Here is a 26309-nt window from a genome sequence, read left to right on the forward strand (position 1 = left end):
GCGATCTGCTGTAGGGAAAGACGGCAAGAAAATATAATAAACCCCTCAGTTCAAGGTACTAGAAAAGTATTGGCCATGTATAATCTCCACCGGGCACAGCCAAAATAGGGCTGGCTACCCCTCTGAGCCTTGTTTCTTCCTAGGTTCCTGCCTTTCTAGGGAGTATTTCCTAGCCACCGTGCTTCTACATCTGCATTGCTTGCTCTTTTGGGTTTTAGGCTGAGTTTCTGTATAAGCACTTTGTGACATCTGCTGATGTAAAAATTGCTTTATAAACCAATTTTATTGATTGATTGACACTGGAAAGGCCAGTGCTATATGAACCAAATCAATTCTTATTAGAAGAGGTGGATTTCATTAATCTTCCTTTTCTTCCTCCGGTGGTTTGACAGAAGACGAAGATCTCCACTTACGACAAGATGTGGGAGTTCATGAACAGCCGGCGAACGTCTGTGATTGTGAAAAACATAGACACGGGCATCCAGCGCGTGCTCACCTCCGACTACGCTTTCCTCATGGAGTCCACAACCATTGAGTTTGTCACCCAGCGCAACTGCAACCTTACCCAGATAGGGGGCCTCATCGACTCCAAGGCCTACGGAGTGGGAACACCCATGGGTAACGCATATTGTCCTTATAGTCTATAATAGTCTGTATCGTCTATATCGCACACATCGCTTTTATCACCTATATCGCTTATATTGTCCACACCGTTCATATCTCCTATATCACCCATATCTCCTATATTGCCCATGTTGACCATATCACCCACATCGCCCATCACCCATGTCACGTTCTACCTGTCAATGACCATGTATATCAGGGCAAGCAGATAAAGGTTGGAGTTTGGAGGGTTGAGACAGATATGGCTAATGTAATGTACTGTATGCATACTTGAAAGGGTAGAAGAATGAAGCGTTATGACTGAGTTTGGGAGGTAAGGGTTAAAGTGAAGGGAAAATGGAAATGGACAATAATATTTATAGGAATTCTACACAGAATCTAGTATTTCCCCACACATTAAGACAATTGTACAGATTGACATTTGAAAATACCATGCCTGACATAGATAGCTACTGGATCACAAATCAGTTTTTCTCTCTGACATTTCAGCTAGTATGTGTAAACACTGTTCCACTTGACACACACAGTGCATCATAATACACCAGACATACCCAGCCTTTTGTGTTGGGGCAACATTTCTGCCTGGCATATAAAGAGTATGTACCACAGAGAAGGTTCTGGGTCCGTATTCCTGGAGCATCTCAGAGTATTATTGCTGATCTAAGATCAGTTTTAACTTTTGGAAAGTAATGAACAAGATGACATGGAAAGGGGGTACCAAATTCTAGATCAGCACTCCGACTCTGTTTATATGTACGGACCATAATGTACAGTGCCTTCGGAAAGTATTCAGACCCCTTGACTTTTTCCACATTTTGTTACGTTACCGCCTTATTCTAAAATTGATTAAATGTATTGTGTTCATGATGAGGCCGCAGAGACCACTGCTACCCCTTGGGTTCGATCCCAGGCTGTGTCACAGCCAGCCCTGACTGGGAGCCGCATAGGGCGATGCACAATTGGCCCAGCGCCATCTGGGTTAGGGGAGGGTTTGGCCAGAGGGCTTTCCTTGGCTCAACACGCTCTATCGACTCCTTGTGGCGGGCCGGGTGCCTGCAAGCTGTCGTCAGTCAAAGATTTTTCTTTCGACACATTGGTGCGGCTATCTTCCAGGTTAAGCGAGCATTGTATTATGAAGCAGCGTGGCTTGGTGCGTCATGTTTTGGAGGACACGTATCTCGACCTTCGCCTCTCCCGAGCCCGTAGCGGAGTTACAGCGATGAGAAAAATTGGGTTAAATTACAAAATAATCATTTAAAAAGGGAATTCCATCACACACATTGCTAAATTATCTCCTATTGCATGCCTGATGTGACGTGTTTATTCTTCTATATATCTATTAATAAAAGTGAAATATTAGCTTTTTTTAAGTGAAATATTAGCTTTTGTCTGAAGCCGAAAAAGACAGGAAATTCAAAAGCTCATTTGACCTAACAAGGCTTTCATCTTTAGCAGTTTGAACTACTGCTAGACTACTGTAGCTTTTCTGATCTACTGTACTTCAACAGATGTACTCACATTAGATGGGTTGATTAGGATTCAAACCCTCTCTCAAATAGCCTAACGCATGCTTTTAGAGTAGCTTTACCCCAATAATGTACTTGTAATGTAAATATATTTCAATCCCATTCCACTCATTTAAACATTATGGGGAGGTTTTCCCAGACATAGATTAACTTCTAGTTCCTCCCAAACCCGGATCCGGGAGCACCCCCACCAGTAAAAAAGCTGACTAGCATAGCCTAGCATAGCGTCACAAGTAAATACTAGCATCTAAATATCATTAAATCACAAGTCCAAGACACCAGATGAAAGATACACTTCTTGTGAATCCAGCCATCATTTCTGATTTTTAAAATGTTTTACAGGGAAGACACAATATGTAAATCTATTAGCTAACCACGTTAGCAAAAGACACCACTTTTCTTACTCCACCATTTTTTTACTGCATCAGTAGCTATCACAAATTCGACCAAATAAAGATATAAATAGCCACTAACCAAGAAACAACTTTATCAGATCTGATAAAGTCTGATAACATATTTATTGTATAGCATATGTTTTGTTAGAAAAATGTGCATATTTCAGGTATAAATCATAGTTTACCATTGCAGCCACCATCACAACTCTCCCCAAAGCGACTAGAATAACTACAGAGAGCAACGTGTATTACCTAATTACTCATCATAAAACATTTCTTAAAAATACACAGCGTACAGCAATTGAAAGACACAGATCTTGTGAATCCAGACAATATTTCAGATTTTCTAAGTGTTTTACAGCGAAAACACAATATAGCGTTATATTAGCTTAGCACAATAGCAAACCACACAACAGCATTGATTCCAGCCAAACATAGCGATAACGTATTCACCACCAAAATATATTAATTTTCACTAACCTTCTCAGAATTCTTCAGATGACAGTCCTGTAACATCATATTACACAATGCATATAGAGTTTGTTCGAAAATGTGCATATTTAGCGGCACAAATCGTGGTTATACAATGAGAAAAGTTGCCAAGCTGCCCAGAAAATGTCGGGCGCCATCTTGGAGAGACACCTATTCTAATCAATAAATAATCATAAACTTGACTAAAAAATACAGGGTGGACAGCAAATGAAAGACAAATTAGTTCTTAATGCAATCGCTTTGTTACATTTTAAAAATTAACGTTATTGCGCAATACAGCGTGCGCTAAAGCAAGGCTACACTGAAATTAATGGCGGCTTATGCATTTAACATTTTTCAACAGAACAATGATTTATCAGCATAAATAGTTCTTACTTTTTGATGACCTCCCATCAGAATCTTGGGAAAGGTGTCCTTTGTCCAGAACAATCGTCTTTTGGTTGAAAGCTGTCCTCTTGTCCTGTCGAAATAGCCGCTAACGTTCGGCATGTGCCGGAAAGGTGTCCAACTCTTGAAAGCGCGTCACAAAGAAATGCCAGAAAATTGCAATAAACTGATATAAATTGCTATAAGTCGGTTTAAATTAACTACCTTATGATGTCTTTAACAACTATAACGAATAAAAACATGACCGGAGATATAGAACTGGCAAAACGAAAGCTTGGCAGGAGCCCACTCTGATGTCCCTACTGCGCCAGGCGCACCGTTGAAAAGGACGGTACTTCCGCTCCAGGGTCTTATATAAGGTCCCAGATTGCGCAATCCACTCCATTCAAATTCTCCCCGCTTACTGACATCTAGAGGAAGACGTATGCAGTGCATGTAGCCCGATGGCTTACATGGGGACTTATAAACTGACCTCAGAACAGGGACCTCGATTTCTGAAATCTCACTCCCTGACAGAAAAAGTGCTGCAGAATGAGTTCTGTTTCACTCAGAGAAATAATTCAAACGGTTTTAGAAACTAGAGAGTGTTTTCTATCCAATAGTAATAATAATATGCATATTGTACGAGCAAGAATTGAGTACGAGGCAGTTTAATTTGGGAACACATTTTTCCAAAGTCGAAATAGCACCCCCCATAGGCTCAAGAGGTTTTAAGCCTAGTTCTGGACAAAAAAATCAAGATCAATGGAAAATCTAAATGATTTAGGGTCCAAGACTAGGTGTAATCTGTGTCTGCAAAACCACCCCTTAACCCTACATTTGACCAAGCCTAATACATAAGCCTACTGAGACAAGGTAGTTAGCATTTGTACGTACAGTATTTTGAAGCTATACATGGTTTATGTTCCTGTTATAAACAATGGAGTAATGCAACCTTATATTTTGGGTTATGATAGGGTAAGACAGTTGCGCTGTGCACTTGAGACATTTATAAGTTATATTATTTAAAGGGTAAATTTGTAATTGCTTAATATATATTTTTTCTTTAAAATTATTTACACACACCCATTGATTCTTTAAAGAATATAACTTGTATAATAAATGCCTCATGAGCTTAGTCCGATTGTCATATCCCATCAGAACCCCAAAATATATGCTTGTTCTACTCAATTGTTTGTAAACAATGTAATTAGAAACCAACACTGTTTAGCCTCGGAATAGGGTTAAAATGTTCATTTTGTATCCACAGAGCTATCGATGAATTTGAGAGTGGTTAGATTATTATTATTATTTTGCGTTTTACCAAAACAGTGGTGGGGTGTTGGCTTTATTGTTGTTTGAACTGCAGATTTACCCTTTAAGAACCAATGGGTATATCAAGCTTAGGAATGTTGAACAGAATCCCAGATAGCAGATTGCGTGTGTCTTACATAAAAAAAACATGTTTACATTACCAAGTACACTAATGGTGTAAACCTACTCTAAGAGTATGTATTAGGCTGTTTGAGAAAAGGTTGAATCCTAATCAACCCATCCAATGTGAGTCCATCTGTTGTTGAAGTAAAGCTACAGTACTCAAGCAGTAGTCAAGCTGCTTATAATGAAAGCCTTGTTAGTGCATAGTTTAAATTAGCTCTTGAATTGCCTGTCTTTTTTTCGACTTCAAACAAAAGCTGATATTTCACTTAAAACATTGTTTTTTTGTATTCAATCGCAGGGTTTTTCCCCAGAAGGTCTGATAATAGTCCTGCCACCAAACATTATTACTATGCATTATAACTATTTGAAATTGCAGTGGCGTAAAATACTGAAGTAAAAATACTTCATATCAAACTTTATTTGTCACGTGCGCCGAATACAACTGTAACGGTTTTCGTCGTCTGAAGAAGAGTAGTCGGACCAAAGCGCAGCGTGGTAAGTGTTCATGTTTTTTTATTTACACTGAACACTAAAGAAAATAACAAGAGAATAAAATGAAACCGAAACAGTCCTGTAAGGTGCAAAACACTAAACAGAAAATAACTACCCACAAAAACCATGTGGGAAAAAGCTACCTAAGTATGGTTCCCAATCAGAGACAACGATAGACAGCTGTCCCTGATTGAGAACCACACCCAGCCAAAACAAAGAAATACAAAACATAGAAAAAAAAACATAGAATGCCCACCCAAATCACACCCTGACCAAACCAAAATAGAGACATAAAAAGCTCTCTACGGTCAGGGCGTGACAACAACAGGTGTAGACCTTACAGTGAAATGCTTACTTACAAGCCCTTAACCAACAGTGCTGTTTTTAAGTTAAAAAATCAGTATTAGGTAACAATAGATAAGTAAAGAAATGTAAAAAAACAGTAAAATGACATTGAAAATAACAGTAGCGAGGCTGTATACAGGTGGTAACGGTACAGAGTCAATGTGCGGGTGCACCAGTTAGTCGGACTATTTGAGGTAATATGTACATGTACGATTAGTAAGGCTTCCCGCTAGTGGGACAACTTCCAGTGAAACTGGAGGGTGCGCAATTCAAATAAATAATAATTTAAAAAATTATGAATATTAAACATTTATGTACAAGTGTCTTATATCGGTTAAAAGCTTAAATTATTGTTAATCTAACTGCAGTGTCCGATTTACAGTAGGCTTTACAGCGAAAGCATGCCATGCGATTGTTTGAGGACGGCGCCCCACATCAAAATATTTTTCCACCGGCACAGGTTTCATAAATTCACAAATAACGATTAAATATTCACTTACTTTTTGAAAATCTTCCTCTGATTTGTCATCCAAAGGGTCTCAGCTACAACATGTAGTGTCATTTCGTTAGATAAAGTCCTTTATATCCCAAAAAGTCTGTTTAGTTGGCGCCATCGATTTGAGTAATCCACTCGTTCAACATGCAGAGAAAGGAATCCAAAAAGCTGCCGCTAAACTTTGTTGAAACAAGTCAAAATACGGTTATATTTAATCCTCAGATACCTTAAAATGTAATTAAACTATAATATTTCATACGGAAAGAAGTATGCTCAATAGGAAAACGATATTAGCAGGTGCGTGTCCTCTTTGTCGCGCGAGCATACACACATTTCCAAGTCTGTGTCTCTGTACTAAAACTCTGTACTAAAACTCACAAAGACTACTGACACCCAGAGGAAGCCATAGTAATTGCATACTGGGAGCTAGATTTAATTTTTTACCTATACGTTCCATTGGAAGAGCATGGGCTCTCAAAAAAAACATCAGGTTGGTTTTTCTTTTGAAATTCTCCTACCATATCTATTGTGTTATAGTCTCTTACATTATTTTAACATTTCTACAAACTTCAGAGTGTTTTCTTTCCAATGGTACCAATTATATGCATATCCTAGCTTCAGGGCCTGAGCAACAGGCAGTTTGCTTTGGGCACGTCAGTCAGGCAGAAATTGAGAAAAATAATAACTCCGGTACCTATTGCCATGCGGTAGCACAGAGAACAGTCTATGACTGGGGTGGCTGGAGTCTTTGAACATTTTTAGGGCCTTCCTCTGACACCGCCTGGTATAGAGGTCCTGGATGGCAGGAAGCTTGGCCCCAGTGATGTACTGGGCCGTACGCACTACCTTCTGTATTTCCTTTGCTGTTGGAGGCTGAGCAGTTGCCGTACCAGGCAGTGATGCTCTCGATGGTGCAGCTGTAGAACCTTTTGAGGATCTGAGGACCCATGCCAAATCTTTTTAGTTTCCTGAGAGGGAACAGGCTTTGTCGTGCCCTCTTCACTACTGTCTTGGTGTGTTTGGACCATTCTAGTTTGTTGGTGATGTGAACACCAAGGAACTTGAAGCTCTCAACCTGCTCCAATACAGCCCCGTCGATGAGAATGGGGGCGTGCTCAGTCCTCTTTTTCCTGTAGTCCACAATCATATCCTTTGTCCTGATTAAGTTGAGGGATAGGTTGTTATTCTGGCACCACCCAGCCAGGTCTCTGACCTCCTCCCTATAGGCTGTCTCACCGCGGTCAGTGATCAGGCCTACCACTGTTGTGTCTGCAAACTTAATGATGGTGTTGGAGTCATGCCTGACCATGCAGTCGTGGGTGAACAGGGAGTACAGGAGGGGACTGAGCACGTACCCATGAGGGGCCCCAGTGTTAAGGATCAGCGTGGCAGATGTGTTGTTACCTATTGTTAGGGTTGCGAAAGTTCAACTGAGATAGGAACAGTAGCACACCTGAACTTGGTTAAAATAATTGTTTAATTCAAAAGTTAATAAATGGCAAATACAATTTCCGTATATACGGGTTCAATGTTTCATCACGCAGGATAAGACAGAGAACTGATTTGTTTCTGACAAAGATAGTATATTATACTCGTGACAGAGGTTAGTTCCCACTTCCGAGCCGGCCTGTCAGAGTAGAGACTGGGCGTGGTTTAGACTTACCCAGCCTATCGTTGATGTTGGCACATAAGCTGGTCCCAGCTTCTTTGCGCTTTCTGGTGTCCCTTCATTGTTGCTGTGTAGATTACGCTCCCTCACCCCAGAGACTGGGGTCAGACAGTTTTATAACATTGTCTGAGATATCTGCACCTGTATACATTGTCCACTGTTCTCGCTCAAGGCTAACTACAGCTTCCCAGCTTCTTATCTGAGCTAACTGTTACTTCCAGCACACACACACAGACATCCAGGCGCCCAGGCCAACAGGTTGTCAATATCAAATCACGTTTGTTATAGTATTCAATCACATATAATACAGTTGCTAATATTCAATCACGTTTGTTATAGTATTACTCAGAACCTCACATATGTTCTTCGTGTGTATAGCTTATCTGTTATTGTCCATTGTACACCTCAGTCAGCAGTCTCATGATTCACCCCCTCCTGTGTCTCTCTAAGATTAGCACAGTCTCGGTCACACAGTACAGCTTCACACTACTGATACATTTGTTGCATACACACACATATTTCATACAGTACAGCGCTCTCTTTAACACACACACATTTCAGCTGGGTTAGGCCCTGAGCACTGGTAAGAGTAGAGAACAATGGAAAATGCAGGTTCACAAGAGTCAGCAATTCAAACTTTAATGCATAAGAAGCCCTACTAGCTTATAGTTAGTTAAGCATGTCAAAAAACCTTATAAAAACCCCACAATCCCCCGTTTGACACCTAAAAGGTGTCAACATAAACATTTTTGATTAACATAGACATTTTTTATTTTTATTTTTGATTCCCCCGTTTGACACCTGTAAGGTGTCACAACCAATAAACATTTCATCCCTATTCCATATACTAGGTGGGCTCGTTACCACCCAGGAACTTATAACCTTCTTAGGGAGAACAGTGTTATTCATAGATCTCTTTACATAGAAATTTCGATTCCCCCTTTTGACACCCACAAGGGTGTCACTCATTATAGTAATATGTTAATAGCATTTCATGAAAATAATAAAAAGTTTATTATCAATTAATTAATTTATTTTATTTTTTAATCAACAAAGAAAAAATCAACAAATGATATACGCTAAGTTGCATTTCGACTCCTCCTTTTGATCTCAGAATACAAAGTTTAAAAGAAACACACCTTTATTGTATAGAAAATAAAAACCATCTAGTCCACCCTGCTACCCCTAACAGGTACCAGGTTGGCTACCTCCCACCCAGGAAATTTAAACCTTGACATAAGGTAGGACAATATACAGGGTAAAAGATTACAAAGATATATTGTGAAGCAAAAAATAATGAATTAAAACAAAAAATAAGCACATTTTTATTTCTATTTTTTATAGCAAACCATGGATCATCCTCTGTCAAGGCAGTCTCAGCATCCCCCCGTGAGCAAGCAGTGGCATCATAACTGCAGCGTGCGCAACATCTGTAAAAGATTTCCTCAAACAGGGGATAATACATGCAGCACAGCACATTAATATAAGAAATACAATTATTACGGTCAGAAATCCAGTAACCATCAATGAAGTGTACTCACCAAACCAACCACCCAGCCAGGAGAACAGTCCACTCTCCTCCACACCTGCAAGACCCCTCATCTCCACAGATAACTTTTCCAACCCGCTCAGAGCTTTTGAAATGCTCCCATCCGGACTGGTATTGTTAGGGACAAACGTGCAACATTGTTCTCCAAACATTGTACAAACACCCCCCTGGTTGGCCAGAATCATGTCTAGTGCTAGTCTATTTTGTCTAGCAGTTCGAGAGGTGGCATCCAATTGTTCAGCCATCCCCATAAATTCAGTGTGGGTGTAGTTAACAAATCATTGTTGATTATAGTAGATATAATTGATCCAGGCAGTTTGCTTAGCATCCACAATAGCTGGGCCAATAATGGGCAATAAATGCCACAGGCCATCATTCCTGTTTAATGTCTGGAATTCGTGGGGGACCCCTATTGGGACCCCAACAGGTTGGTGTGGATGTTATCTGTACCCTCGGACCAAGGAGCGTCACGTTTCTGCCGTCTCCTGGGTTGGTCCCGAGCCTCTGTGTCATGTGCAGCTTCCAGGAGTTGGTTAGCTGTAACTTCAATAATAGTTAATGGTGTTATCAGACTGACCAAAGCACATGTGCCCTGCCAGTCTCCTTTCAAAATGGGGTCAACCGCCTGGCAGGTCCACACATCCACCATACATCAGCAACACCTCTAGTTAATAGTGACATTAGTGATGCAGGCAGTAGTAGGGAGCCTCCCATAGTCTATACCCTTACCTTTACCAGTGTTACAGCTGTAATATCCCCATATGCCTTAACTCCCCACGGTGCCTTCTGGGGAGGGACTTCTGGGAACACAAGACTCAGAGTTTTACACAGGGTTGAATTTGGCTTAAACTTTCCAATATGCACATCCAACCTTCCCCATTACTTAGGGCAAATGGGTGAGCAGCCAGAATAGGTCTGGCATGTCCACAGATCACACAGTCTTTTCTATTAAGTGTTTTGGCTGTGTATCTCATATAGGCCAACCACATATTTTCCCTTCCCTCATAACCAGTTTCAGTCCCCAATTGGTCACTATCTGAGATGTCTTTTACATTTATTACCTGTACCAGATTGGAGAGCTTAGGTGATGGTGTGGGACTTGGTCTTGAAGTGGTGGAGGAGGCCGGCTGAACCCCGGTCTGTTGGAACTGGTGGTGGTTCTGGCAGCACTGTGATGGTAACCATCCCCATCGTATCCCAATCAGACAGCTCAGTATTACAAGCAGTCCCTCCAAGTGCGATATGCCCCCAGGTCGAGTGAATCACCTTCTCCTTTAATTCACCTGTAATGCATAAAATCTTGGACATACATGTTTGGTTAACAAACAGTTTCTCATTTGTTCAATCTGATTATATATTTAACTTCTATGCCTATTTGTTAGCTAGAAAATTTTAATTAATTATTATATATATTTTTTTTTAATTCGTTTATTATCCAATAGGCCCCATCCTATCCTAGACCACAATGTACCCATCCCCCTTTTGATACCTGGCTCTGGCCAGGTAACAACCTTACCTACTCTAAATAATGACTTAGGTAAGATTAGTAAAATATTCTTATGTTCTACATTATCATGTAGGAACGTACCTTTCATTTTCCACATGTCCAATTCTCCCTTGGGCGTCCATTCATATCTATCCTTTTCCAATTATCTGTCAAGTGACTTATCTACTTTAAAATGTATATGTGCTGCTTATATATGTTAAACCCCCCTTTCTCCTATCTTATTTCACAGCCTATCTTGCTCATTTCATTGTCCCCCCTCTCCACTCTGCTCTCAAACCTTCAAGGTCTCAACAGTGCGGGGTAGACCCCTCTGTCTGCCTTTTTCTCATAATAGTCAATAACAACTATGTATTCCTTTGAAATATTAACTAAGTGTCTCACTGTTTTGACTTTATCTAAAATCATGGATTAAAAAACAACAACATGTCTTATAGTGTCAATCTCTAAAGTCCTTACATAACCTTAATCAACCTATCAATAATCCTAAATCATCACATATGTCATATACCCCTGTCAATTTTAATACTATTTAAATAAAAATCTTCTAATGGCCAAAACAAATGCTAACCATATAAAATCCTTTCTTTACTAATAAGCTCTCTCCCCCCAGGATCACTCCTCTAAGAACTGAAACCTATTTCTTTACATTAATAATTTAAATGTTTATATACTTTCCTGCCCTATTGGCTTAAAATATCTCCTGTTCAAACCTCAATGTATCATATCATCCCATATTTATTATCGATGACAAATGGGATTTTTTCTGTTGTAATACCAAATCAATAATAGCCAATTCAAAACCTTCATAGCCAATGTTTAAAAACAGAATCCTGACTCCTCAGTGGTTCAAACTACAAATATGTTCAAGAGCTATAAACTTCATTATATGATTTACCTCAAAACTAGTATCCCAAATGACCACAAATTCATTATCTTCACTGCGCCCCCCCGTGGGTGATCAAACCACAGGAGAATGCAATGAAAACAGGTCAAAGGTTACACCCCCCCCTTACATTCGTGTTCCATACCATGTCTAGACATACCAAAAGAACCCTTTATCTTAAAAAAGTCCCTTGTATAAATAAAACTCAGAAAATAAAACTCCTAATATATATGGGTGTACCCCTTTAAGATATCTTGTCTCTGGAAACACGGAAACCCCTTAACCCAAACGTTTACTACAAAAACAAAACCTAATAATTATAACACTCTCAAATCATTCGTTTGAAATTTCCCCGATGTTTCATGTAACTCATTCACACAACTGTGATAAACGTGTACTGTCCCTTTAAAAACTCCCAGCCAGCCATATCAGTTTGCGGGCCGGTCATTGTTCTCCATAATGAAAACAGATCATGTTTAGAATACGTTTACTTCTTGTTCGAATTCCCTGGTGCTACCTAACCAAAAACCAATAACTTTTAGCCACTTTTGAGAAGTGACTCAAAGCTATAATGCACGCATTTTCCCTCTAAATGACACCACCATTTTTTCTGGCATAATTTGATACGGCCACACCCGGTGGGGAAAGTACAAATTGTATCCCGTTCCTCCTATAATACCCAATGCTAAATTCAACGTTGTGGTTAAATATATGGATTTGCCAATCATTATCAAATGTTGAATATACAGATTTAGTAATTTTATCAAATAGATTAGTATAGTTCAAATAAAGATATGCGTTTACTAGCGCTCAACCTGTGTTCAGAACGCAGCAACTTTCAACGAACTCTAAATCATTGTTGACTAACTGCAACAGGCAATAGTACGGGTTCGATAAACCAAACACAAATTATCACAAAGGTTGGATCTTGGATAGAATTTACAACGGCAATCAACATCTCTTAATCAAAACCATACTGCCAGAAGTATAACGAATAATTTACCTGAACAATGGCCGAATCCATTCGAGTAACGTAATCGTGTATTCCACCTAATGACGTTGTTTTACGTCGTTACAAAACAAATCATCCTGTGTCTAGCAACGTACTCAGAAAATTAGTAGCCAATACAATACCAAAAATAACTGTCTTATTCATGCCTCTAGGCAAAACATCTAGTTACTCCAACTGAGTTTAGCAGCAAAACTATCGTATAAGTAAAATCAACTTCTCAACTTTCTCCACTCCAAAGTGTAAACTTACCATATACTTCGCTAAATTTATATCGCATGTCAGCCAATCCATAACAATAATAACATTAGTCTGTAAATTTAACCTAAATAAGTTATTAAATGTATTCTCTCTACTCCGAATTGTTTTTAAGTTTTTCTCTATGTCACCAGCATTCAAACAGGCTCCCCGTCGACTGGGAGACCGTTGAGTGTGGCAATACTGCCATCTTCTGTCCATTCTCTGCATAGCTTTTCTCCAGTCTCTTATCTCTTTTTGTTTTATGTTTTATAATTTTGTCTTTATCTGTTATTACCTAGTTAGACTGTGATTAATGATATGTGATTGTATTACGTGGTTATAGTGCAAATTAAGTATATATGGTTATGTTGTTTATACATATGTCCTTACTCCCTTTCACATACAAGCCTGATACAGTACATACAGAGGGATACAATCATAAAGCAACAGACATACAGTGTGACTTATCTTATTTCCAACACGTCTTATTCAATCAGTAAACTTATCTTATCTCCAAAAACACTGCCGTTCGGTCATATGCGCATAAAACCAAACTTATCTTATATCCAGCGCAATTGCCGTTCACTTGTTACAGGGAACATGTCTTATACAGTGAATTGCCGTCGAGGGACCACCTAGACTTATCTTATTATCCAATTCTTCTGCCTTTCCCTGGACTATGTTGCCGTCCACTTTAACATTAAGCGACAATTTATCTTATATCCAACACACCATGTAAACACATAAAAATCCGTGAACCCAGTATATTGCCGCTCAATTATTAGAACTTATCTTATTTCCAATATTCCGTCATTCACGGTGGTTAATGTTGCCATTGTCCTCACTCACTTCCCTAATCTTATAGACATTTGAGACAACCCTAGCGTTCATACGTACACACACACAATCAGGCTTTTAATTTAATTTCATACACATACAGTCATTCCATTGTTATTCTGTTGGCCAATTGAAAATGCATTCGCCATCAAGTAGTACGTAATGAAATAATACGTAATTAGTTTTATCCTTACTTTACTGTAGTGAACATATGGTTCGAAAATTTAGTAACTTACACCAGTTAGGTTTTCTCACAAAATAAATTTGGTTAACTCCAATATGCAGAATTTCAGTTTTGAAACAATAGGCTCTGCTTACCTGCTTTAGTAGACCGGTCTTTTTGTGAGAGGACCCCGTCTGGCGACAGTCTAGGCCAAAGGCTGGATGGCTCAATGTCCAGCAAAGTTCCCTCAGTTCACGGTCGGGGTCACCAATTGTTAGGGTTGCGAAAGTTCAACTGAGATAGGAACAGTAGCACACCTGAACTTGGTTAAAATAATTGTTTAATTCAAAAGTTAATAAATGGCAAATACAATTTCCGTATATACGGGTTCAATGTTTCATCACGCAGGATAAGACAGAGAACTGATTTGTTTCTGACAAAGATAGTATATTATACTCGTGACAGAGGTTAGTTCCCACTTCCGAGCCGGCCTGTCAGAGTAGAGACTGGGCGTGGTTTAGACTTACCCAGCCTATCGTTGATGTTGGCACATAAGCTGGTCCCAACTTCTTTGCGCTTTCTGGTGTCCCTTCATTGTTGCTGTGTAGATTACGCTCCCTCACCCCAGAGACTGGGGTCAGACAGTTTTATAACATTGTCTGAGATATCTGCACCTGTATACATTGTCCACTGTTCTCGCTCAAGGCTAACTACAGCTTCCCAGCTTCTTATCTGAGCTAACTGTTACTTCCAGCACACACACACAGACATCCAGGCGCCCAGGCCAACAGGTTGTCAATATCAAATCACGTTTGTTATAGTATTCAATCACATATAATACAGTTGCTAATATTCAATCACGTTTGTTATAGTATTACTCAGAACCTCACATATGTTCTTCGTGTGTATAGCTTATCTGTTATTGTCCATTGTACACCTCAGTCAGCAGTCTCATGATTCACCCCCTCCTGTGTCTCTCTAAGATTAGCACAGTCTCGGTCACACAGTACAGCTTCACACTACTGATACATTTGTTGCATACACACACATATTTCATACAGTACAGCGCTCTCTTTAACACACACACATTTCAGCTGGGTTAGGCCCTGAGCACTGGTAAGAGTAGAGAACAATGGAAAATGCAGGTTCACAAGAGTCAGCAATTCAAACTTTAATGCATAAGAAGCCCTACTAGCTTATAGTTAGGTAAGCATGTCAAAAAACCTTATAAAAACCCCACACTACCCATACCACCTGGTGGCGGCCCGTCAGGAATTCCAGGATCCAGTTGCAGAGGGAGGTGTTTAGTCCCAGGATCCTTAGCTTAGTGATGAGCTTTGAGGGCACGATGGTGTTGAACGCTGAGCTGTAGTCAGTGAATAGGATTTTCACATAGGTGTTCCTTTTGTTCAGGTGGGAAATAGAGATAGCATCATCTGTGGATCTGTTTGAGCGGTATGCAAATTGAGTGGGTCTTGGGTTTCTGGGATAATGGTGTTAATGTGAGTCATGACCAGCCTTTCAAAGCACTTCATGGCTAAGGACGTGAGTGTTACGGGTCTGTAGTAGTTTAGGCAGGTTACCATAGTGTTCTTGGGCGCAGGGACTATGGTGGTCTGCTTGAAACATGTTGGTATTACAGACATGTTGAAAATGTCAGTGACGACATCTGCCAGTTGGTCAGCACATGCCTGGAGCACCCTTCCTAGTAATCCGTCTGGCCCTGCGGCCGTGTGAATGTTGACTTGTTTAAAGGTTTTACTCACGTCAGCTGCGGAGAGCGTGATCACACAGTCGTCCAGAACAGCTGATGATCTCTTGCATGCCTCAGTGTTGGTTGCCTCGAAGCGAGCATAGAAGTGATTTAGCTTGTCTAGTAGACTCGTGTCACTGGGCAGCTCACAACTGTGCTTCCCTTTTGTAGTCTGTAATAGTTTGCAGGCCTTGCCACAACCGATGAGCATCGGAGCCGATGTAGTACGATTCAATCTTAGTCCTGTATTGGCACTTTGCTTGTTTGATGGTTCATCTGAGGGCGTAGTGGGATTTCTTATAAGCGTCCGGGTTAGAGTCCCGCTCCTTGAAGGCGGCAGCTCAACCCTTTAGCTCAGTGCCGGATGTTGCCTGTAATCCATGGCTACTGGTTGGGGTATGTACGTGCAGTCACTGTGGGAACGACGTCATCAATGCACTTATTGATGAAGCCAGTGACTGATATTCCGGTCTGTGCCAGCAAAACAGTCCTGTAGTTTAGCATCTGCGTCATCTGACCACTTCTTTATTGGTCGTGTCACTGGTGCATCCTGCATTCGTTTTTGCTTGTAAGCAGGAATCAAGAGGATGGAATTATGGTCAGATTTGCCAAATGAGGGGCAAGGGAGAGCTTTATATGCATCTCTGTGTGTGGTGTAAAGGTGGTCTAAAGTATTTTTCCTCTTGTTGCACATTTAACATTCTGATAGAAATTAGGTAAGACTGATTTCAGTTTTCCTGCATTAAAGTCTAGTGCCGCCTCTGGGTGGGCGTTTTCCTGTTTGCTTATTTCCTTATACAGCTGACTGAGTGCGGTCTTAGTGCCAGCATCCGTCTGTGGTGATAAATAAACAGCCACGAAAAATATAAATGAAACTCTCTTGGCAAATAGTGTGGTCTACAGCTTATCATAAGATACTCCACTTCAGGCGAGCAAAATCTAGAGACTTCCTTAGATTTCGTGTACCAGCTGTTGTTTACAAATATACACAGACCGCCCCCCCTCGTCTTACCGGAGTGTGCTGTTCTATCTAGCCGGTGCAGCGTATATCCCGCCAGCTGAATGTTATCCATGTCGTCATTCAGCCACGATTCGGTGAAACATAAGATATTACAGTTTTTAATGTCCTGTTGGTAGGATATTCGTGATCGTACCTCGTCTAATTTATAGTCCAATGATTGTACTTTGGCAAGTAATATTGATGGTAAAAGCAGATTTCCCACTCGCCATCGGCAGATTCTTACAAGGCACCCCGCCCTGTGTCCTCTATAGCTGCTTTACTTTCTCCTGCCAATGACGGGGATATTGGCCTTGTCGGGTGTCTGAGGTACATCCTGTGCGTCCTGCTTGCTGAAGAAAACATCTTTGTCTAATCCGAGGTGAGTGATTGCTGTCCTGATATCCAGAAGCTATTTTTTGCCGTGGCAGAAACATTATGTACAAAATAAGTTACAAATAACGAGAAAAAACACACAATAGCACAATTGGTTAGGTGCCCGTAAAACGGCTGCCATTTCTTCCATCGCCATCTACTTATTTTTTTATTTTTTTAAGTATCTGTACTTTACTTTACCATTTATATTTTTGACAATTTGGAAAATGGTCCAATTCACACACTTATCAAGAGAACATCCCTGGTCATCCCTATTGCATTTCATCTGGCGGACTCACCAAACACACATGCTTCATTTGTAAATGATGTCTGAGTGTTGGAGTGTGCCCCTGGCTATACATAAATTTAAAAAACAAGAATAGTGCCATCTGGTTTGCTTAACATAAGGAATTAGATTTTTTTAATACTTTTACTTTTGATATTTAAGTATATTTTACCAATTACATTTACTTTTGATACTTAAGTATATTTCAAACCAAATACTTTTAGACTTTTATTCAAGTAGTATTTTACTGGGTGACTTTCACTTTTACTTGAGTCATTTTCTTTTAATGTATCTTTACTTTTAAGTATGTCAATTGGGTACTTTTTCCACCTCTGCGAAATAGCATAAAACAATATGGCTGTCAATGGTTGGTTTTCTAAATAGTACAGACCTTTAACAGTTTAAGCTACAGACACTAGACCAACTGTAAAAAGGTCTTACAATTACATAGCTAGTTAATGCCTACATTTACATAAAAGGAATACATTTACCAGAGTACCTACTTCCTCCAAGAAAGATTTTCTCAATATTGCGTCTGGCCGAACAACATCATCTACCTGGATATTTGGATCCCCATTAGCTTTTGCAGAAACAGCAGCTACTCTTCCTGGGGTCCACAAACAAAATCAGAACAAACAACAAAACACTGATACACTGATAGACAAGGACAGTCACACTAATTGAAAATACAACGATATACAAACTATACAACCAAAAAATACACCACCTGCGGGCCGGCAGTTGGCGAACCCTGATATACGGTCAAGTTGGTTCAGACAGTATGACGGGGAGAGGTAAGTGAGGCCAAATGTAAGATTAGAGCCATTATGATAGATGTGTGGCAGAAGAGGTGGGAGAGCAAGCCTAAGGGCTGGCATTTATACGCCCTCCAAAGAAATGTTGGTGGACCAAGATTCAAAGGTTAGATTAGGAAGGAAGAGGTGGTGTTTGCTCGGTTGCGCCATTGACATCTGGTTTGCAAGCATGTAAGTGGTTTGTGTACGGAGGGTATGGTTGACGAAACAGTAAAGCATGTATTGATGTATTGTTGTAAGTACCAGTATGTGGAAGAGAGGGAAAGTCTGATATGTAGTGTTATTGAGGTTGGACGGGGGTTTGGAAGGGATTTGTGGGCAGGTTTGTGAGAAGTTAGTAGGTCTTTTTTAGTAGTGCAGGGTAAAGTAGGAGAGTTTAGTTTTTCTTAATGTTTGTTTGTTTATTCGTGTAGTCTGTAAGCTGGGGTTGACTACATAAAGCTGAAGTCGGAAGTTTACATACACTTAGGTTGGAGTCATTAAAACTTGTTTTTCAACCACTCCATACATTTCTTGTTAACAAACTATAGTTTTGGCAAGTCGGGTAGGACATCTACTTTGTTCATGCCACAAGTAATTTTTCCAACAATTGTTTACAGACACATTATTTCACTTATAATTCACTGTGTCACAATTCCAGTGGGTCAGATGTTTACATACACGAAGTTGACTGTGCCTTTAATAAACAGCTTGGAAAATTCCAAAAAATTATGTCATGGTTTTAGAAGCTTCTGATAGGCTAATTGACATAATTTGAGTCAATTGGAGGTGTACCTGCAGATGTATTTCAAGGCCTACCTTCAAACTCAGTGCCTCTTTGCTTGACATCATGGGAAAATCAAAAGAAATCAGCCAAGAACTCAGAAAAACAATTGTAGACCTCCACAAGTCTGGTTCATCCTTGGGAGCAATTTCCAAATGCCTGAAGGTACCACGTTCATCTGTACAAACAATAGTACGCAAGTATAAACACCATGGGACCACGCAGCTGTCATAACGCTCAGGAAGGAGACGCGTTCTGTCTCCTAGAGATGAACGTACTTTGGTGCGAAAAGTGCAAATCAACCCCAGAACAACAGCAAAGGACCTTGTGAAGATGCTGCAGGAAACAGGTACGAAAGTATCTATATCCACAGTAAAACGAGTCCTATATCGACATAACCTGAAAAGCCGCTCAGCAAGGAAGAAGCCACTGCTCCAAAACCATAAAAAAGCAAGACTACGGTTTGCAATTGCAGATGGGGCCAAAGATTGTACTTTTTGGAGAAATGTCCTCTGGTCTGATGAAACAAAAATAGAACTGTTTGGCCATAATGTTATGTTTGGAGGAAAACGGGGGATGCTTGCAAGCCGAAGAACACCATCCCAACCGTGAAGCACGGGGGTGGCAGCATCATGTTGTGGTGGTGCTTTGCTGCAAGAGGGACTGGTGCACTTCACTAAATAGAAGGCATCATGAGGAAAGGAAATGATGTGGATATATTGAAGCAACATCTCAGGACATCAGTCAGGAAGTTAAAGCTTGGTCGTAAATGGGTCTTCCAAATGGACAATGACCCCAAGCATACTTCCAACGTTGTGGCAAAATGGCCTAAGGACAACAAAGTCAAGGTATTGGAGTGGCCGTCATAAAGCCCTGACCTCAATCCCATAGAAAATTTGTGGGCAGAACTGAAAAAGCGTGTGCGAGCAAGGAGGCCTACAAACCTGACTCAGTTACACCTGCTCTGTCAGGAGGAATGGGCCAAAATTCACCCAACCTATTGTGGGAAGCTTGTGGAAGGCTACCCGAAATGTTTGACCCAAGTTAAACAATTTAAAGGCAATGCTACCAATTACTAATTGAATGTATGTAAACTTCTGACCCACTGGGAATGTGATGAAAGAAATAAAAGCTGAAATAAATAAATCATTCTCTCTACTATTATTCTGACATTTCACATTCTTAAAATAAAGTGGTGATCCTAACTGACCTAAAACAGGGATTCTTTTACTAGGATTAAATGTCAGGAATTGTGAAAAACGTAGTTTAAATGTATTTGTCTAAGGTGTATGTAAACTTCTGACTTCAACTGTACATTAGCATAGGCTATGCTGCAGCAAATGTAGGTCTACCTTTCACAATACAATGATGAGATCATAGGTCCACAAACTGAGATGGGCTGTCGGTCCCCACCCTGCGCGTTGATGATTCATCATGTAGTGACCAGAAAGGAGGCCGTAGAGAATCCACATTTAGACATTGCATATAATTTAACAGTTCCATTTCACGTCATGCTGTTCATGTAAATAATTTATTATAATTTACCGGTTTCTCACAGTTACTTATCCCAGAGAAAGGGAGAGGTTTTGGGTTGTAAATCTTGGTAACTGGGTTCCCGCCATTCAGCCCTATTCCTCACCTCGCCTCTCCCAGGCTACCGTATGTGGACATAATCCAACTCTGTGAACACATTGACTATACTTCAATGGATGTTTGTTACGTGTACCTGTTTGCTTTCTTTGCCGACCACAAGCATGTAGGTTAGATATGAGAGCATTGCTTGGTTGAAGGATGGAGTGAAAAAGTACGGTGCTTAAAGACACACAACGCCTGCAATGGCATGACTATTATCTCCAGGCCGTGCCGAGTTCAACGAGATGCCCCGCTTGACCGTAGCTCGCTCGGTCTGAGCGCAGCGACCGTTACAAGAAAATGGACCCAAATGACCTTTTGACCTCATGTCAATTAGAAATGCACGTTACATTTGCAATATGATGTGATGTTGAATCATATTGCAAATGTAACGTGCATTCTTTAAATACTTTAGAAATACAAAAGTCAACGTCCTGATGACCTCAGGATGGCCGGGCAGTGATAGTGGTTCCTCTCCAACGCTCGTTGCGTGAAATTTCATCATGTCGCTTTTTCCTCATGGTACCTCCCCGTTGAAACATATTGCAAATGTACAAAAGTCGACTAGCAAGTCAACTAGCAAGTGTCAACAAAAGTCAACTAGCAAGTGTCCATCAGTCAATTGGATATTTTCAGACACCAAACTGATACCATCTGACTCCAAACTCACTTTTTACAACTCCTTTAGAAGCCAACTATCACATATTTCAGAGCAGGCCCAAAATTCACAGCGCCTTCCATGAATGCACCAAAATAGCATTCTTAAATCACCACTAAAATGACATCGCCATATTCTCCAGGCCGTGCCGAGTTCAACGAGATGCCCCGCTTGACCGTAGCTCGCTCGGTCTGAGCGCAGCGACCGTTACAAGAGAACGGACACGAATGACCTTTTGACCTCAATGTCAATTTTATTTGCTTTTGGGAGACAGAGAGAGAACCGTTAAGGTTAGAAGCACAATTTCACCTCAGGAACAATCCTAAGGTCCTCCCGATTTGTGCAAGCCTAACCTTGACCTTGTGGCATTAACCCTTCACAGTTAAAAGAAGGCGTTTACATCAAACATTTTACAATGACATTTCGCCCCATAGGAATACATTGACTGCTCCTCTAAATTCAACCTGAAGCCTATGTGGGTTATGAATGTCTTATGAACCTGTCTTTGATGTCAGTCCATCAGGCCACCATGAGGTCTACCTGTGTCGATTCTAAGCTTCCTGGAGCAACCGGAAGTGGTTAAAATCACCCTAAAAAGTGTCCAGATATACATGACTTGCAATTTTGAAAATCACTGCATTCAACCCTATGTAGATCAGTCAATTCTTAACGTATAGACTTAAAACTCAGGATTCTGTAACAGCATACCCCAGTCAAGATATGTGTTTACCTATAGCTTCCTGTGCCAACCGGAAGTGCCTTAAAATGGTGTCATGGTGCTGTTTCGAAGGGTTAAAAAGGTCAGAACTTTTCAAAACTTCATTTGTGTGATTAGACAAGCCTCATGAACTGTAAATCAGTCATTTCTCTAAGCAGATGTCAAAGGAAAGCTCTCTCTCACACAAAAACACACACAAAGCAATGATGGAGTGAAAAAGTACGGTGCTTAAAGACACACAAAGCCGGCAATGGCATTCCCATTATCCCTAGGCCGTGCCGAGTTCAACGAGATGCCCCGCTTGACCGTAGCTCACTCGGTCTGAGCGCAGCGACCGTTACAAGAGAACGGACACGAATGACCTTTTGACCTCAATGTCAATTTTATTTGCTTTTGGGAGACAGAGAGAGAACCGTTAAGGTTAGAAACACAATTTCACCTCAGGAATGTTCTTAAGGTCCTCCCGATCTGTGCAAGCCTATCCTTGAGCTTGTGGCATTAACCCTTCACAGTTAAAAGAAGGTGTTTACATCAAACAGTTTACAATGACATTTCGCCCCATAGGAATACATTGACTGCTCCCCTAAATTCAACCTGAAGCCTATGTGGGTTATGAATGTCTTATGAACCTGTCTTTGATGACAGTCCATTAGGCCACCATGAGGTCTACCTGTGTCGATTCTAAGCTTCCTGGAGCAACCGGAAGTGGTTAAAATCACCCTAAAAGTGTTTGCAATAAGCACCCTGCAATTTGAGAGAAATAGTGCATTCAGCCCTATGTAAATCAGTCAATTTTTAACATATAGACTTAAAACTCAGGATTCTGTAACAGCATACTCCAGTGAGTATATGTCTTTACTTTCAGCTTCCTGTGCCAACCGGAAGTGCCATAATTGGTGTCAAATGGGCTGTTTTGAATGGTTAAAAATGTCAAATCTTTCCAAAACTTCATATTTGTGATTAGGCAACCCTCCTGAACTGTAAATCAGTCATTAGTCCCATCAGATTTCAAAGAAAAATTTACACACCCAAACAGAAATGATGGAGGGACACACTGAGGGGCTAAGAGGCAGACAGTGCCTGTGGTAGTTACTTTTGTTCCAACTTTTAAAGAACCGTCAGACCTAGAGTTCTGAAAATTTACAAACCTGTTCTAGACCTCAGGTCGATTGTGCACGGTGAGTTATGTGGCTCTAGAAGGTTCTCAGACCGATAAACAGCCTCGTGTATTTGCTATGTTTTCAATTCATTTTCAGCTCAACGAAACGGACGACATTTAGAAAAGTCCCAGAGTCTCAAGACTAGGTGCATTGAAACCGGCTCGGCCCATAGAGATGGACCTCAACGATTCTGTCCGATTGCTCATTCAAGCACCCCGTAGCAAGGCATGGAAAAAAGTGGATTTTCATTACCAATTAGGGTTTTGCTCGGGCACCGAATGACCTATCGAGCCGAAACTTGGGATTCCAGGTCGCCTCACATAGGGCTAAACATAATGTGAATATTGGACCCGCAGCTAGAACATAACTACGTATTATTTGTTTTATTATGGTTTAAATGGAAGGCGCTGTGAATTTTGGGCCTGCTCTGAAATATGTGATAGTTGGCTTCTAAAGGAGTTGGTAAAAGTGAGTTTGGTGTCAGATGGTATCAGTTTGGTGTCTGAATATATCTAATTGACTGATGGACACCGACTTGCTACTTGACTTTTGTACATTTGCAATATGTTTCAACGGGGGGGTACCATCACAAAAAGCGACATGATGAAATTTAACACAACGAGCGATGGAGAGGAACCACTATCACTGCCCGGCCATCCTGAGGTCATCAGGACGTTGACTTTTGCATTTCTAAAGTATTTAAGAGAATGTACGTTACATTTGCAATATGATTCAACATCACATCATATTGCAAATGCACGTTACATTTGCAATATGATTCAACACATCATATTGCAAATGTAACAGTGTGTGTTATGTTTGCAATATGATTCAACACATCATATTGCAAATATAACAGTGTGTGTTTGCAATATGATTCAACAGTGTGTTATGTTTGCAATATGATGTGGTGTTTTTCACTGTTGAATCATATGCAAATGTAACGTGCATTCTTTAAATAAACCCTATGTGGGTTATGAATGTCTTATGAACCTGTCTTCAATGACAATCCATCAAGCCACTATGAGGTCTACCTGTGTTGATTCTAAGCTTCCTGGAGCAACCGGAAGTGATAAAATCACCCTAAAAGGGTTTTGCCATACCCAACCAGCAGTTTGTGATATATAGTGCATTCAACCCTGTGTAAATCAGTCAGTTCTTAACGTATAGACTTAAAACTCAGGATTCTGTAAAAGCATACCCCGATCAGGATAGGTATTTACTTATAGCTTCCTGTGCCAACCGGAAGTGCCTTAAAATGGGGTCATAGGTGCTGTTTCAAAGGGTTAAAAAAGTCAGATCTTTCCAAAACTTTAAGTGTGTGATTAGGCAACCCTCATGAAGTGTAAATCAGTCATTTCTCTAAACAGATGTCAAATCAAAGCTCACATACACACACACAAGTCCAAACTGTTCGTGCACCTGGTATTTTTTTGGGGTTACCAGGTGCCATGTTTCAAGATGGTTGAAATTGCGTTTAGGGGCATCCAGACCTCCATACCCGCTCTGGGAGCACTATTCTACGGCCAAAAATCAATGGGGGCTGGCCTGAGTGATTTATGGAGGTTTTCACAAAAACTCAGAAAATATTCAATGTTTTTTTTCTGGAAAATATTTTACGCTTTTTCTTCTCGAGTCAATGGGGTACGGCCTGAATGATTTATGGAGGTTTCCAAACAAAGTCAAAAAATATTCTGTTTCATGTTTTGGGTTACCAGGCGTCATTTTTCAAAACGGTTTTAAATGCTTTTAGGTGTCATCCAGACGTCCATGGGAGCACTATACTACGGCCCCAAATCAATGGGTGCTGGCCTGAGTGATTTATGGAGGTTTGGGGGGTGATACGTTTTTTCTAATTTATTCACATTTTTGACTTCGTATTAAATCAGATTGCAAATGCACAAAACATATTCCTTAAGTACAAGTAAACATTTATAAAAAATTATGATAGTAAAATGTGACTAAAGTATTTTCATACAGTTCTTATATATGTGTAATTGACGTAAAAATCGAAAGAATTTCAAAAAACGGTCCAGAAAGCACTTTTTTAAATGGAATATACGTTTTTTCCACATTTTTAACATTTTTGACTTGTAACTTTTGACTTTTGACTTCCTATGAAATCACATTCCAAATGCATAAAACATATTCCTTAAGTACAAGTAAACATTTATAAAAAATGATGACAGTAAAATGTGACTAAAGTATTTTCATACAGTTCTTATACATGTGTAATTGACATAAAAATCGAAAGAATTTCAAAAAACGGTCCAGAAAGCACTTTTTTAAAGGGGGTGATACATTTTTTCCAAATATTTGACATTTTGGACTTTTGACTTTTGACTTCCTATGAAATCACATTCCAAATGCACAAAACATATTCCTTAAGTCCAAATAAAAATGTCCAAAAAATTATGTTAATAAAATTTGACAAAAGTATTTTCATACAGTTCTTACACATGTGTAATTGACATAAAAATCGAAAGAATTTCGAAAAAACGGTCCAGAAAGCACTTTTTTAAAGGGGGTGATACGTTTTTTCCAAATTTTTGACATTTTTGACTTTTGACTTTTGACTTCCTAAGAAATCACATTCCAAATGCACAAAACATATTCCTTAAGTCCAAATAAAAATGTAAAAAAAATTATGTTAATAAAATTTGACAAAAGTATTTTCATACAGTTCTTACACATGTGTAATTGACATAAAAATCGAAAGAATTTCGAAAAACGGTCCAGAAAGCACTTTTTTAAGGGGGTGATAAGTTTTTGCCAAAACTTTCAAAATTTCAAAATATGACTCTTGGGTCTTGACTTGCGTTACAGTAAGCCTATGAAAAATTAAGATGGAACACACTCGCCCACTATAGGATTTTTGGGGTGTTACACAGCTCATTTACAATATGGCATTTGTCATCAACTTTGGACGAAACAGCGCCGGATGTAATGTGAAATCCCACACAATCCCATCGTGTATATGGTCCGCTCGGTGCCAATAAGTTGCCATGTTATTTTGTACAATTGAGGGGGGACTTCCCTTACATAAATGATGAATCAGCGATATACAAATTGACTTAATTATTTATTTACTAACTAAATAATCTCAGAGAATTACATAA

The 26309-nt window shown here is 40.0% G+C and overlaps 1 protein-coding gene across 1 annotated transcript in view; it reads left to right on the forward strand.

Annotated features, from left to right (window-relative positions):
* LOC120019241 (glutamate receptor ionotropic, kainate 2-like) overlaps positions 1-26309 on the forward strand; it is a 175367-nt gene that overhangs the window by 136970 nt on the left and 12088 nt on the right. The window contains exon 15 of the mRNA XM_038962560.1: positions 393-618. Coding sequence (XP_038818488.1) covers positions 393-618 — 226 coding nt within the window. The remainder of the gene's footprint in view (positions 1-392; positions 619-26309) is intronic.

The sequence above is a fragment of the Salvelinus namaycush genome, chromosome 24, assembly GCF_016432855.1.
Source record: "Salvelinus namaycush isolate Seneca chromosome 24, SaNama_1.0, whole genome shotgun sequence".
In the NCBI taxonomy this organism is placed as follows: domain Eukaryota; kingdom Metazoa; phylum Chordata; class Actinopteri; order Salmoniformes; family Salmonidae; genus Salvelinus; species Salvelinus namaycush.